Below are 15,358 nucleotides of genomic sequence, written 5' to 3'. Positions count from 1 at the left end.
CAACTGCCAAGAGACTGTGATCTACTCCCAGTTTAAAAACCCTAAAGTGATCTAGCCATTGTAACTGGAGGGAGGAGGAGCATGCATGGGGTGAGTTGCCCCAAGTTGTTGAGCTTTTTTGGGGGGAGGGTTGCTCAAAGTACTTAAGCTTCTTTTTGGGGGGCAGGGTTCCTTAGCTTTTAATTTTTTATTTTTCAAATTATATTTATTATTTTCAGTATATAAACATAGTAAAGAAAGAAAAGATTAACAATAATAAAGACAAACAAAAAAGAAAAGAAAAAGAGAAAAAAGAAAAAAGATACATACAACATATCACCACTTAATTAATTAAAATTAAGTACCATCCATCTTCATAAACATAGTATTTGACTTCCTCGAATCTCTTCCATCCAAATTTCTTAGTAATTATATGTAGCAGTTTCCAATATCAGTGTTTCAAAAGACCATATCACAGTCCTGATCATATTACATAGCTTTCCTTATCGTACATTTTCTTATTTATAAATTTAAAAGGTAAAGGGACCCCTGACCATTAGGTCTAGTTGTGACCGACTCTGGGGTTGCGGCTCTCATCTCGCTTTATTGGCTGAGGGAGCCGGCGGTCGACCAGTTGAACATGTCTGCTCTATGGCATCCAAGGAAGCGAAACATTCAGCTCTTAGCCACTGCAAGCAAACTAACACCCTGCTGGTCAGGATTAAAACACAGCAAGGTCGCTCTCCCGCCCCCTCCAGACCCACTGTATTTCAAGTTGCATGGGGGTGTCTTTTCCTAATGCACACTACCCACGCTCGTCAACTCCAAAAGAAATGGGGGCTGGGGGCTGGTGTCATGTACAACATCACAACGTCATGTTGAGGCATCACACAGAACATCACAATGTCATCTGTGGCACCCGGACGTTGGACATGGTCCATGATACATGGACTCAATCTGATCCTTATGTTTCCCTCCCCTTCTGGTTTTGATCTACTTTTAAAATGAGGCTGTATTTTAAGTTGGTTTTTCCCCCTATTATGTTTTTTCTGTAATTTTACTGGTGTTAGCCTCCCTGAGCCCGGCTCTGGCCGGGGAGGGCAGGGTATAAATAAAAAATAAAATATAAAAAATAAAAATTATTATTATTATTATTATTATTATTAGAGACATCTGGGTGTCGTGCGGCAGCTCAGCTTCCATGGCTGGCATCTCCTCCTCCTCCTCCTCACGCCGCGGCTATGGGCTGGGGGCTGATTCCCCTCCATGGCAGGAGGAAGAGGAAGAGGAGGAGGAGAAAGAGCTGACACATTCCTGGCTCGCACAAGCATGCAAAGTCCAGGCATCCTGTGTGACAGTGTCACATCGGGGTGTCCCACTCAGACAAACATTGAGGCGGCCCAGTCCCTGCTAACAAATATGGGAGCGGGGAGGAGCAAGCTCAAAGGAGCTCAGCTCCTAAGAGTCGGTGCCCCTGACACTGCCCCATTTGTTTCCCTGCCCTTACAAGCCATGGAACTCACATTCAAGGATGCCGTCAGCTGTGCATGCACAATGGCTGCCTCAAATGCGCATGTCTCAGCTAAGCCACAACTCGTGTTTTCAAATTGGACGGGAGCTGGTTTGAGGGGGAAAGCATCAGACAGGAGTAGTTCTCAAGAATCTACAGGATACATATGGACTGCAGCTATTGTCATGTGCACTTGGCTTCAATCACCAGTGGTGGGAGTACACGGGAGACTGAGCAAATGGTCATGCGCACATGGCCCGAGACTGAACAACACTCACCTCAAGTGGCTTTTTGGCCTCCAAGAGCGCACCAATGATATAAGCAGTAAGAGAGATCACATTGTTTACACCTCCCTGTGAAGCGCATGGCAAAAGAGAGAAAGACAGAACGAGACCGTGAGATGATTTTTGTAAGAAGGGCAAAAATGAAACAGCAATTAATATGGATGCTAAGATCTTTCAGGAGTCAGTAGGGACAGCAGTATTTATAGTGCTCAACCTAGTCTAGTACAATATGCTGTCCTTAGGCAAAGGACTGGAGAGAGAGAGAGGCCTGTGGCAAGGAGGAGTGACAACCACACTGCAAGGTTAAATGTTTGCTACAGTGGAAGGGCACCTTGGTAAGTGAAGTCCTGCCCCTCACAGAGACCCTTGGGGTAACTGGGTCCTTGCTGGAGTGGGAGACAAATTGTTGTACTATACGGTTATTGACTCACACTTGTATGCATTAATGAATTAACCTGAACCCAGAGCTCAGGTTGCAAGTGGGTGTGGCTTAGAAGGCACTCAGTCGGCTTTGCTCCCAACCCCTCTTCTCAATCCCTTTTTCTTCCTGCTTCTTAGAACAAGCAAGAAGCAATGTGGCCTTGGCTCCCTGCATGTGATCTGAATCTCTCTAAAATGAGATTTCATAGCCTGCATCTTGCTACCTCAGAGATTACATGATCCTTGGAACCTTTTCCATCTTCATTTTACTGCCAATGGATGGAGACTTGTTTGCTGTAACATCTGGAAACTCTGTGAGTAAACTATTCACTTATCTGCAAAGCTAAGTGTCTGTGATTTATTCTAGCCTAAGTTTTTTTTTTTTTTTTTTGTGGGGAACATTAGTTTAAAGGTGGCCGAGGGCAGGTACAAATCTAACCAAGTTTCAGTGTGCTGGGAGCAATTGTCATTGTGCTTAATTCTGCGAGGGGAGAGGAATCTCTCTTCTAAACACCTCTCTCTAACAGAGATTGCTCCCTATCTAGCCATTTCTGTGGATCCAGTTTCTTCTTTCCCCCTGTGCAAATTAACAGAGGTATTGCTTCATTAGCTTGCATTAACTGCCTGCAGGGGTGCACATACATGGGATTTTTTTTTTTAAAAAATGATATGATACACATGACCTACTGCACTTTTTATTGCATTTTGCAACAGCATGTACCACAATACAAGGGTGATCTGGCATTGTATTCCACACAGTGTTTGCTGTGAGCAGCAGAAACTGTGATTGTGAAAAACAATTGTACAGTGGTACCTCGGGTTACATACGCTTCAGGTTACATACATTTCAGGTTACAGACTCTGCTAACCCAGAAATAGTGCTTCAGGTTAAGAACTTTGCTGCAGGATAAGAACAGAAATTGTGCTCCGGTGGCGCAGCAGCAGGAGGCCCCATTAGCTAAAGTGGTGCTTCAGGTTAAGAACAGTTTCAGGTTAAGAACGGACCTCCGGAACAAATTAAGTACTTAACCTGTTAAATTGTGGGCGAACATATCAGACGACACAGCGATTCTTCAAACAGCTCTTCTTTATTCTGAGGCCAGAACTGAACTGAACTGAAGGGCTCAGTCAGCCTACTTATATAGAGCTCCAGTACCTTGTTACTGTAACAACTTTCTAAAACTATCCAATCACTGAACGTCACTTTCGATCCTTCATTTGCATAACTATCTACAGTATCCCCTTGCTGGCCCAGGGTGAGAACTTCAGTACATAACATAACCCGAGGTACCACTGTACATTGATATCTGGCAAATGAAAGCACTTTCATTAAAGACTGCACCCCTCTGAACTTTTACCTTCATTGTTCTGTGGAAGAGTTTCCCCACATTGGCAAAGGAGCCATCGGGCTGCTGGTAACTTGCCAACCACCGCAAAGCAACCTGGATCTCCTCATCATCTATGAAAGTATATTCCCCAGCTTTGCTGAAAACCTTGATCACAAAAGCTGTCAGCCTTGAGAAGAGATGGAGAAAGCAAATAATAGCTGGGTTGTTTTCAAAGGCTACTGATTCAGGGTTGTTTATCCCTATTCACAAATGTGACCGCCTTCAGCTGCCTCAAGTTTTCCTGCCATCTTATACAAGTTTAATTCACAACTTCCATTGTATCTGACCACTGGACATGCTGGTTAGGGCTGATGGGAGTTGTATGGGGTCCCTTCCAGCTCCACAATTCTATGACTCACCAGGTATTGCCTTGCCCATCACTCTCTCCAAATGCACTATAAGAACCATCCCTGTGTTTGTACTGAAGTTGTCTTTGGTACCCTTTTGGGGGGGAAAGAAAAAGCAAACTGAGGATCGGAGGGTGAAAGACTTTGGACATCTGCGCAACACACAACACACGCCCAGCCCCACAATTGTTATATAGGCCCATTGATGCAAAACTCTGAGCTTGCACCATGAGCTTCCTGTGCAGTGTAACTCTTTCCATGGTTCATTTTAGACATCATAAATCAATGCATATTTTACAAAAACTATACCATTCAGTATTCCATTATTGCATCTATCAAAGCTTATTTACACAGGTGAATTTATTTTAATGCTGCTGCCAGAGTTTCCAGCTGTATAGAACAACAACAACAATAATAATAATTTATTATTTATACCCCACCCATCTGGCTGGGTTTCCCCAGACACTCTGGACAGCTTCCAAGAGAACACCAAAATACAATAACCTATTATACATTAAAAGCTTCCCTAAACAGGGCTGCCTTCAGAGGTATTATAAAAGCTTCCCATATATTCAATAAATGTTTTCCAGTCTTCTTTAATCGTATGTTATTTTTGTTCTCTTATGTTATATGTTAAATCTGCAAGTTGTGCATATTTTGTCAGGTTGCCACTCTTCTTTGTTTGGGACCTCTCTCATTTTCCATTTTGGGGCTAACAAAAAAACATGGGCTGCAGTAGTGGCAGACACAAATAACCTTTTTTTGACACCTGGGAATTTCAGTCTGAATTATCCCCAACAGAAGGACTCTAGAGAAGCAAATGACAGACCTGACTGCAGGTAGCCCAGCGCTTTCGTCTTCAGCTCCTCATCTATCTGTCCTGTGTTTTCCAAGTACTGCAGCACGTAGATGATGGGGGCAAACAGCACCATGTTTTGCTCCCCGCAGCCACTGGGCATCTGCACCAGTTTGTCCAAGTTCTGCAGTGCCGTCCCCATGATATCACCTGGCCAGATGTGAATACAAAGTTACCCTGTTTCCGACTGGTTGGACGTTGCGTTGCTCTGCCCCCCCTTGGTCACATGACACAAAAGACGAACCCTATCCCAGAATTTGTTCCAAATGCCCCCTCCCCATCACCAACGGCATGCACCCAACTCAGGGGCCTTTGCTTCCATTACCACACTATTCATTCACACACCCTCTACTGTAAGTAAAGGTAAAGGGACCCCTGACCATTAGGTCCAGTCGTGGCCGACTCTGGGGTTGCAGTGCTCATCTTGCTTTATTGGCCGAGGGAGCCGGAGTACAGCTTCCGGGTCATGTGGCCAGCATGACTAAGACACTTCTGGCGAACCAGAGCAGTGCACGGAACCGCCGTTTACCTTCCTGTCGGAGCGGTACCTATTCATCTACTTGCACTTTGACGTGCTTTCGAACTGCTAGGTTGGCAGGAGCTGGGACCGAGCAACCAGAGTTCACCCTGTCCCAGGGATTCGAACCGCCGACCTTCTGATCGGCAAGCCCTAGGCTCTGTGGTTTAACCCACAGCGCCACCCGCATCGCTTACCCTGTACTGTATCCCTGTATAAAAAGAAGGGCATAGGCATTTTCACTGAAGCTTGCACAAACGAAAAGAATCCCCTTGCAAAAGGAAGTGGAAATGCTCATGATGTTCAAGAGCAGGATAGGTGGAACTCTGATCCTGTTGCCCAGGCAACGAGACCAAAGTTTCATGAAACCAAAAGCAAAGGGCCATAGCTCAGTAGTAGAGTATTTGCTCTGCAGGCAGAGGGTTCCAGGTTCCAGGTTCGATCCCTGCCATTCCCAGGTTGTATTGAGAGAGAACCTGGCCTGGAACCCCTGAAAGCAGTGTACACAACGCTGAGCTAGATGGACCATTGGTCTACTTTTCGCTCCATAAGACACACCTGACCATAAGACACACCTAGTTTTTAGAGGGGGGATGCAAGAAAAAATATATTCTTTAAAGGGAGTGCTGAGCAGAGCCTGTATGCATCCCAGGCTCTGCTCAGCGCTCCCTTTCAAGAGCCGCATGGATTGTGTGTGCGGCACTTGCAGGCTTTTCCCCGAGGAGGGAGAAGGGTTGCCTTCTCCCTCCTCGGGGAAAAGCCCCCAAGAGCCACACACACGCTCTGCACAGCTCTTTAAAGGGAGTGCAGCTCTTGCAGGCTTTTCTGGGAGGTGGGGGAAGCGACAGAGCGCAGCTAAGCCAGAAGCTAGAACAGCAAGAGGGGGCGCAGCAATCCCTCTCGCTGTTCTGGCTTCTGGGATAGCTGCGCAGTCTGCATTCACTCCATAAGACGCACACACATTTCCCCTTACTTTTTAGGAGGGAAAAAGTGAGTCTTATAGAGTGAAAAATATGGTAAGTCAGTGTAAGTCAGCATCCTATGTGCCTATTCGGCACATTGTGGCAAAAGAGGGAGCAACAGCCCAATAGCCGTCAGCAGTAAGGATAAATTCCCTCCCTCACATCCAGAGCGAGGGCAAAACAATTGTATACCCTCCAACATTTCTGCAATGAAAACTGGGACTTCCCAAGGAAAAGGGGCACATTATGGCATCAAATCAGAAACTGGGATGGCTTCTGTAAATCTGGGATTGTCCCTCGAAAATAGGGTCTGCAATTGATTGTGTTTATCTGCAGTGATGGCCCTCACATAACCAGCTCGGTTTGATTGCATTGCAATGTGAGATTTTCTGTTTACAATGTAATCCCTCATTAACTGCGATCACATAGCTGGGGAGAAGCTCTGTCAAATCTTCTTTCTTTGAACTTTAAAATACTTCAAGCTGCTTAGAGCAGCTCTGTGGTCACACAGAGGGGATTCCCTTTTAAAATGCTCCCAGGAGGTGATTGAATGGCATAACGCCATGGCTACTAGGCCTGAAAAATGCACAAAAATGCATTCCCAGAGAGCTTTGCAAAGCACATTAGGTGCAGTTCAGATAAACGCTCTCTAGCTAAATAGGCTTTTTCTCTCCTGGGGCTGGCTAACATGCAGCTCACAGCATCCTTGTATGAAATGAAGATGGCTGCCATATGTGCCTGGGGGCAGCCATCTTTTTGCCCTACAAGTCTGCAGGAAGGGATAACAACAACAACAACAACAACAACAACAACAACAACAACATGCTCCACCATTCACCACCACATTCCTGGGAATGACGCGGCTGGCCCCGCCCCTGGGCGCAGGACACACGCGCTGCCCCAGGCACCTGATTGGCTTGCTTTGCCGCTGCATGGAAGGCAGCACCTTGTACAGGCAAGAGCAGGGCCCTGCCACCAAGGTTGAGTCTTCGTTCTTCAGCAGCCAATTTCCTAACTGAATGAAGCCTGTGAACAAGTTTTTCTTGGGCTTACCATACAACTACACGCAACACTTGGCTGTTGAAGAAAGAAGTTCTGACGCCAGAGCCGGGGCTGACAGTGTGTGGCCCTGATCCAGTCTCTACTCAATTATGCCTTGCACATGAGGAATGCGTGCACAGGGACTACAGACTCATTATGCCTCTTCTCATTATCTCCTTATGTCTACCACATTTGTTCATGGTATGTGTACACCTGCTGAAAACTTAGCGCGCAGAACCAGCTTGATTTCTTACCAAGAACAGACACCTGGGCCCTGGCAGAATCTGGCACGACATCCTCAGGAAGCTCCAAGGAGAATGAATCTGAAGCAGAACCTCCTAACAATGAGATGAATAAGTAGTTAATTTGAGGGTAACAGAAGTGCACACAGAAAGCTCTGCAAGTGAAGCCAAATTCAACCGCAATGGAATTCCTCACCGCCCCCAGTCCTCATTCCTGCTCTTCCATTGGCAACAGTGGGGCCTTTCCTCTCATTCTGCTTAGCAGGGATAAAAGGTAAAGGTAAAGGGACCCCTGACCATTAGGTCCAGTTGTGGCCGACTCTGGGGTTGTGGCGCTCATCTCGCTTTATTGGCCGAGGGAGCCGGTGTACAGCTTCCGGGTCATGTGGCCAGCATGACTAAGCTGCTTCTGGCAGACCAGAGCAGCGCACAGAAACACCGTTTACCTTCCCGCCGGAGCGGTACCTATTTATCTACTTGCACTTTGACGTGCTTTCGAACTGCTAGGTTGGCAGGAGCAGGGACCGAGCAACAGGAGCTCACCCCATAGCGGGGATTTGAACAGCTGACCTTCTGATCAGCAACTCCTAGGCTCTGTGGTTTAACGCCACCTGCGTCCCTTTAGCAGGGATAGGCAGGAACAATTCAGAGGTGGGGGTAAGGCTGCAGCAGGGCAAAGCTTCTCCCTCAACCCCACCCAGGCCATTGCCCTGTTCCGGCTAAGTCCTTGCCCCTGCACCAGCGATTTGGTGTTTTGTTTTGTTTCCTAATCAGAGAAAACCCACTATTTAGTGACAGATCAGAAAAAGTGGTGATTCAGGGGAAACCTGAATTGTGCTTAGGTTAAAAGGTGTTAGGTGCTACTGACCTTCAGGGCACAACAGAGAGCTATGAGCTTTCTCAGCCAGGACGCCCTCAGGCTGCCAGGGATGGGGAGAGAGAGAAAAATCAGTTTTCAAACCATCAACATATTCACATAGCCTTCAGATTTAAACACCAGGTGTGTTTCATGCCGGGGGGGGGGGTATCAAAAGGTCCCTCCCTTCACCCTTGTCATTCAGAAGCAGCAGAGTAATATGTGCTCCTCTGAAGTGTTAGTCCCAGACACCTTGTGGAAGAAGGTGGAAGAATGTCAGCCAGTGGAAAGCAGCAATAAAAAGATGGTATTCTTTTTGCTAGCAGTTGAGAAGGAAATGGACACAAGCTTCTCTGATGCTTCTGCTGCCAAGTTCTGCTTGTGAGCTGACAATAAAGATATTCACTTCTGGGTGTGTACAGTCCTTCTCCAAGGAACCCCAGGAAAAGGCTCTTTCCTGAAATTAGGGGCCATTCCATAAATAATAATCGCTTTCCCCCTTTTACATCTCTTGATGAACATTCAGAACGTGTCCTCCTTCTCACAAGAGCAGGTGAGGCACAGGTAGTCATGAATACTAGTCTAATATATTATACACACACACACACATATATATACATACACATAGTGTATTATATACACTGAATACTAGTCTTTCTACAGGGCCTGAAAGACAAAGCTGTTCGCCTGGCCTTCGGTTCCGACTCAGTCTGACCCTTATGTTTCCCTCCCCTTATGGTTTTGATGAGGCTGCATTTTAAATTGCATTTTAACCTGTATTTTAAATTGGTTTTTTCTTTTTCTTTTCCCTATTATGTTTTTACTGTACAGTGGTGCCCCGCAAGACGAATGCCTCGCAAGACGGAAAACCCGCAAGACGAAAGGGTTTTCCGTTTTCAGAGGTGCTTCGCAGGACGAATTTCTCTATGGGCTTGCTTCGCAAGACGAAAATGTCTTGCGATTCTTGAGGGTTTTTTTCGCTCCCCAACCCCTTTTTCTAAAGCGCTAAGCTGCTAATAGCCTTTTAGCAGCTAATCCGCTAATCCCTTAAGCCTTTAATAGCCGTTAATAGTCCTTAAACTGCTAATAGCGCTAATCCGCTAATCCGCTAATGGGCTTGCTTCGCAAGACGAAAAAACCGCAAGACGAAGAGACTCGCGGAACAGATTCTTTTCGTCTTGCGAGGCACCACTGTAATTTTACTGTGGTTAGCCACCCTGAGCCTGGCTCTGGCTGGGGAGGGTGGGGTATAAATAAAAGTTATTATTATTATTATTAGGTCACGTCCCACTTCTCATACTTCAAGTAGCCTCATGCCATAGGAATCACAGAATCGTAGAATTGAAAGGGACCCTGAGGAACATCTAGTCCAACCCCCTACAATGCAGGAATATGCAGCTCTCCCATATGGGAATTGAACCTGCAACCTTGGCGTCATCAGCACCATGGTGAGCTATCCATATAGTCATGGGGAGTGGGATTTGCAGAGGCAGGAAGAAATGCTGTATTATAGACTCACCCGGACAAGGAGAGACTTGATCAAGGTGTCACTTCGGCCCTTTTCAGGAACGGTGGTCTGCTCACCACCACAGAGTTTCTCACTTTTGAGTGCCATTGTGGTGACAGTGAAGTTCATCACACCTGACGGCAAATGACAGAAAATGCGTTCATCCCTGCAAAAACACGCTGTTTCAGAAATCAGAAATGAAACAATTTCTATAAGGTCCCCTCTTCCCTGCCTAATCTCCTTGATAATTCCTAATGAGCCCAGCTCATAATTGCTGATAGGTGATAGACTGCTTCAAGAGGCTTCCCTCTGTGGAATAATTAAATTCAATAAATAACAATAAATAAATAATAACACAATCCACATTGTAGTCCAAGAAGATGGGGTAATTTCAGATTTCAGTAGACAGAGAGGCAAACAGCTCCACTTCTGCTCCACTTTAAAATTAAATGGCAAAAAGAAATATGGGGCATTAAAAAAAAATCTATATGTTATGACTTTTTAAAAATTTGTAGTAATTGTATCAATGTTACCAACACACATGAAATAGGCACACGTTTCTGAAAAAAGGGGATTTGTTCCCTGTGAAGTGCCTGCCTATTGCATAAGCGGCCCAATGGTTATAACATTAGTCATAGAGGGCCAATCCATCTAGAGTCAGTCATGATTCAGTCTTACTGAAGTCAACGAAACTACAAGCTAAAATTCCTTTGGTTTCAGGGAGACAAAAGTCGTGATGACCAACTTCATCTGGAAAAGGGTCTGAGAGAAAGTGAGTGTAAGAGACTTTCCCTCAACCTGTTCTTGGTTATACCATGCCAGGAAAACCCTCTATCAAAATAAGACTGACAGAACCAGACCCCTAGGTGGAATCTACACACATATAAAAAAAACTATGAAACTTTTTTTAAAAAAAGGTTTTGAAAAATACATTGAATGTAGCATAGCTCACTATTGCCATTTAGTGTCACCTTTGTATATTGCACTTTACAATACATTTAAAACGTTTTACTTGCAGCTGTATAGCTGAGTCCCAGCTGCTCTACACAACAGGAATCTGGGACTCAGCTACATTGGTCAAGATAAAGCATTTTACACGTGTTATAACACTATGACACCAGATGGAGCTATGAAGTCCCGTTTTCTGCCGAGAGGATTTCCCTGTATGAAGTTTGAATACTTAACTGAATCGCCTCTTTGATGCGTCTAGATCCAGCCCTGGTTGGGCTTGGCCATTACAACCCAGTTGCAAAGTGGTTGTCACCTCACACTGGTTGTTGAGGGATTTGTCCTGTTTCCCCATTCAGTACTTTTGTTGTGCCACTGGGCGAGAGGCACAGAACATCAACAAATACAGTTGTACCCTAGATCCCAAATGCCTTGGTACCCAGACATTTTGGCTCCTGAATGCAGCAAACCCAGAAGTGAGCATTCCAATGGAACCCAGAAGTGAGCATTCCAATGGGGCTTCCGATCGGCTTCCGATTGGCTGCAGAAGCTTCCTGCAGATAATCAGAAGCCGCACTTTGGTTTCCGAAAGTTTTGGAAGTGGGATGGACTTCCGGACCGGATTCCATTCGACTTCCAAGTTACGACTGTATCACTGTTAGAATCAAGGAGGAAGTCCCCAATTGCATCAAAATATTAACACCCAGAAACCCAGGTGCTATTGCAGCTGAGCTGATTCTTCATTCCCCTCCTCCAGCACCAGATTTTGCAAAGGAGTTCTAGATAAGGGATGCAAGAATTCTGAGTTCCAGAATGCAGCCTAGTGACAGATGCACAGATGGAATGGCTCAGACTGTGGGAGGGATAATGGTTGCCATACAGAAAGGAGATGGGGATATTGCTTAAGGTGGAACACTGTTATGACCAGGTGCATTCATCTTCTCTCTGCCCATCTCTCCTTAGGCCACCTCACCCAGTTTAGAGGCCTTCACATTCCAGGAGTAAGTCTTCGCTTCACCAGCACATAAGCAACTTGTGTATTCACAGTCCTTGCATGGCTGCACCTCATAATCTTCAGACTTGGACAGGATAACCTGGACCTATGCAACAGTGGGGAAAGGAAAGAGGGAAGGAAGTTTTACTCCGGATTCTGCTCACGGCCGGATTATAATGGTGCAATTGGAGCAAGTTTACCAGGGCGCATGCCTGCAAGAGCCAAGACCCTAAGCAGAATGACTTCAGCTTGCACAATGGGATTTAGCACCCTCTTCCCCTCCCCACCCCCGCCCTCCACAAATCAGATCCAGAGGATCAGGAGAACCCCCCAGAACAGGTTTAGGGTGCCCTAAAATGATGTTTGTTATCTCAGTGATTTTGATATTGGGACAGAACACAGGATAGTGAGAGCAGGTTTTATTTTCGTTTTCAAACTCAACAATTAGGAGAAATATTGATCCTGTGCTTTTCTTTACTATTTAACCCGTGAAAGCAAAGGAATAAAAAAATGATGCCAATAACGCAAGCACTAACTCCCTCTTTGCAGCAGTCTTATACCTCATATTTCCAGAGTCATGTGAGCTACGGTAGGTTATGTTGAGAGTTCTGGTGGCTGGCTCAAGGAAGCAAGCAAAATCAATGATAAGTTAAGTGAGTTTAAAATGTGGAATTCCAAATACTCAGAATATTTTTTGAAGTCCACAACAGCTTATGCCATAATATATTTGTGTGTGTGTATACACACACACACACATATACACACATATATTTACACTGTATCTATTAGCATTTTTATAATTTGTTCGTTCATCGTTAGCCTTTTGGTTTAGATGAAAACGAAACAGTATCTAGTTTTGCTTGGTTAATTTTTTTTAATAAATCCCCCCAAAGCTATAAAAATTGGAAAACTGTATTTCTGGGCTACTGTAAACTCTTGCACATCTCTTGCCCTCCCTCCTTTCACTGAGGCACCTGGTCAACCCTCTGACTTAAAAGAGGCAATACACCTGCTCTACTTAACAAGGAATTGAATTCTCAGAGCATGGGGAGTTAGTGAAGATCTTCCTTACCCACATGCAGTGTTTCAAATAATTGAAGACGGTGGCGATCATTGGAAACGACTCCCCACGAACCACGGAATAGGGCAGGGTGACGTCCACAAAGAAAGGCTTAAAGACCGTCAGCCTCGCCGGCGGGGAAATACCCAACCCACTGCTTTGGGAGGTGCAGAACATACTGACTTTCCATTCAGTGATGGTGTCTGGAACTGTGAGTGCCACCAACTTCTCACCTGAAGGACTACAAAGAATGTGGGAAGTGAGGGCAGGAGATGGCAGTTTGCCTTGCAAAAGGGAGATTTCTCCCCGCCCCCCTCCCGCCCCAACAGAGGTTGTGCATTTCAAACGTGCATGCCCACGTTTGGTTAATACCGTATTGGCCCAAATATAAGCCGCACCTTCAAAATTGGAGGAGGGGGGAGGAAAAAAAGACCCAAATATAAGCCACTCCATTCCTTGCTGCTCCTGGCTGCATACTTGGGGGGGGGGAGCCATTCTGCGTTGCCAGCGGCCTTTCCCCTTCCTCGCACTCTCTCTCCCCCTTCCCGGCCTTGGGGGAGAGGATGGGGGACTATGCGTGGGGCGCCGCCATTTTGCTGCGCTCCTGGCACTGTTTGCCCTGCGCACCTGGCGGCATACCGTAAGGTCACAAATATAAGCCGTACTTTAACTTTTCAAGGTTGGAATTTGGGGGGAAGGTGAGACTTATATTCCGGCCAATACGGTATGTATGTATGTATTTATCTATCTGTTTGTTTGCTTGCTTTTTACTGTTGATATGTTTGGGGAATAGTGTAAGATGCGTCAACTTATTTGCATTATTGTTTGCATAATTGAAACAAACAAAAACATGATTGTCCATAGGAAAAACTAAATTGCTTCTTCCATGCTGACCCCTGACCATCAGGTCCAGTTCTGACCAACTCTGGGGTTGCGGCGCTCATCTCGCTTTATTGGTCGAGGGAGCCGGCGTACCGCTTCTGGGTCATGTGGCCAGCATGACTAAGTCACTTCTGGTGAACCAGAGTGGCGCATGGAAACGCCCATTTACCTTCCCGCTGGAGGGGTACCTATTTATCTACTTGCACTCGGACTTGTTTTCAAACTGCTAGGTTGGCAGGAGCAGGGATTTGAACCGCCAACCTTCTGATCGGCAAGTCTTAGGCTGAAGCCTCCTCATTTCACCACTCTGGGGGGTTGAAGAAAAGCAGCTGGGCACATGGTCAAAGTCCATGTAATTTGGCCCTTAGATGAACACGACCAGAGATCGCATAAGACCTTTTGATGCTTGAGGCAAATAATGGCACCTGTCATTCAGGAAGGTCAAATATAATGATAAATTGAATCAGTGACAATGCACTTCCTTTTTGGGGTATCCCAAAACCTGCCACCTTGTAATGTACCACCTCCCTTTACCTGGTAGGGCTGGCCTTGACAAATTATGGATAACCTCACAGGTGGGAGGTGGACACTGATATGGTGGCAACCCCTGTCCACCCCAGGTATACCTATTTGGAAGTACCAGCTGTATTGACTTTTTGGTTCCAGGCAAATACATTTTTCTTTGCACTGAATGTTAAGTTGCCCTTTTATCAGGTTCCGTCTTACTGAAGGGCAGTCTAAAATCGTTGCCAAACTTGATGTGTTTGCATGAATGGCTTTTGTAGCAAGGTCAGGAACCTGGCGTGGGAGGACAGGGTGGGTGGGAGTGGATGATTTAACCCTTTACCCCTCCCTCTCCAGCTATCTGAATGAAGTGTTCCCATTCACAACAACTGAATGGAAATAGCAGGGGCAGAGAGGCTGGTCTGGATGCTGGGCTGCAGCAGAACCCCAATCTGGATCAAGCCCCTTGCAAAAGTTCCCTTAGAAGAAGAAGAAGAGTTTGGATTTGATATCCCGCTTTATCACTACCCGAAGGAGTCTCAAAGCGGCTAACATTCTCCTTTCCCTTCCTCCCCCACAACAAACACTCTGTGAGGTGAGTGGGGCTGAGAGACTTCAAAGAAGTGTGACTAGCTCATGGTCACCCAGCAGCTGCATGTGGAGGAGCAGAGACACGAACCCAGTTCCCTAGATTACGAGTCTATCGCTCTAAACCACTACACCACACTGGCTCTCTTAGCTGCATTTGGTAATAGGGGAAGGGAAGGGTAAAACCTCCCCATGCATTGCAGTCCCAATAAAAACCGAGTCCCTCCATGCTTTCTATTAAATAAACAAGCAAACCAAAAACCTCAAATGTGGTTGGCCGCTGCACATTTAGCGTCATGTAAGGCCTTAGTATTTTCTGGAGTTAGGACAAGCTGCAAGAAGAATGAGTGTCACCTTCGTATTTTCTTCTTCCTTCCTGATATGTACCACAAGCAGTGCTTTTTTTTCTGGGGAGACGCAGGGGTATGCATACCCCTAAACATTTTGTGTATCTTTGTACTTTTGTCCATTTA

General features: G+C 45.8%; 1 protein-coding gene across 3 annotated transcripts in view; it reads right to left on the bottom strand.

Moving 5' to 3' along the window:
• Nucleotides 1–15,358, bottom strand: part of A2ML1 (alpha-2-macroglobulin like 1) — a 49,853-nt gene that overhangs the window by 10,814 nt on the left and 23,681 nt on the right. For 2 of the 3 annotated variants that reach the window (XM_083419436.1, XM_083419438.1), the window contains 9 exons: nucleotides 12,924–13,152; nucleotides 11,831–11,957; nucleotides 9,922–10,043; nucleotides 8,415–8,466; nucleotides 7,559–7,642; nucleotides 4,758–4,934; nucleotides 3,941–4,022; nucleotides 3,552–3,708; nucleotides 1,768–1,842 (listed from right to left, as the gene is read on the bottom strand). In XM_083419436.1, coding sequence (XP_083275562.1) covers nucleotides 1,768–1,842; nucleotides 3,552–3,708; nucleotides 3,941–4,022; nucleotides 4,758–4,934; nucleotides 7,559–7,642; nucleotides 8,415–8,466; nucleotides 9,922–10,043; nucleotides 11,831–11,957; nucleotides 12,924–13,152 — 1,105 coding nt within the window. The remainder of the gene's footprint in view (nucleotides 1–1,767; nucleotides 1,843–3,551; nucleotides 3,709–3,940; nucleotides 4,023–4,757; nucleotides 4,935–7,558; nucleotides 7,643–8,414; nucleotides 8,467–9,921; nucleotides 10,044–11,830; nucleotides 11,958–12,923; nucleotides 13,153–15,358) is intronic. The other variant, XM_083419437.1, reaches the window with a different exon arrangement.

The sequence above is a fragment of the Podarcis tiliguerta genome (assembly GCF_965153285.1).
Source record: "Podarcis tiliguerta genome assembly, chromosome: 17".
NCBI lineage: Eukaryota > Metazoa > Chordata > Lepidosauria > Squamata > Lacertidae > Podarcis > Podarcis tiliguerta.
The sequence above is the reverse complement of the archived record's forward strand: the minus strand, read 5'-3'. Positions and strand labels throughout refer to the sequence as shown.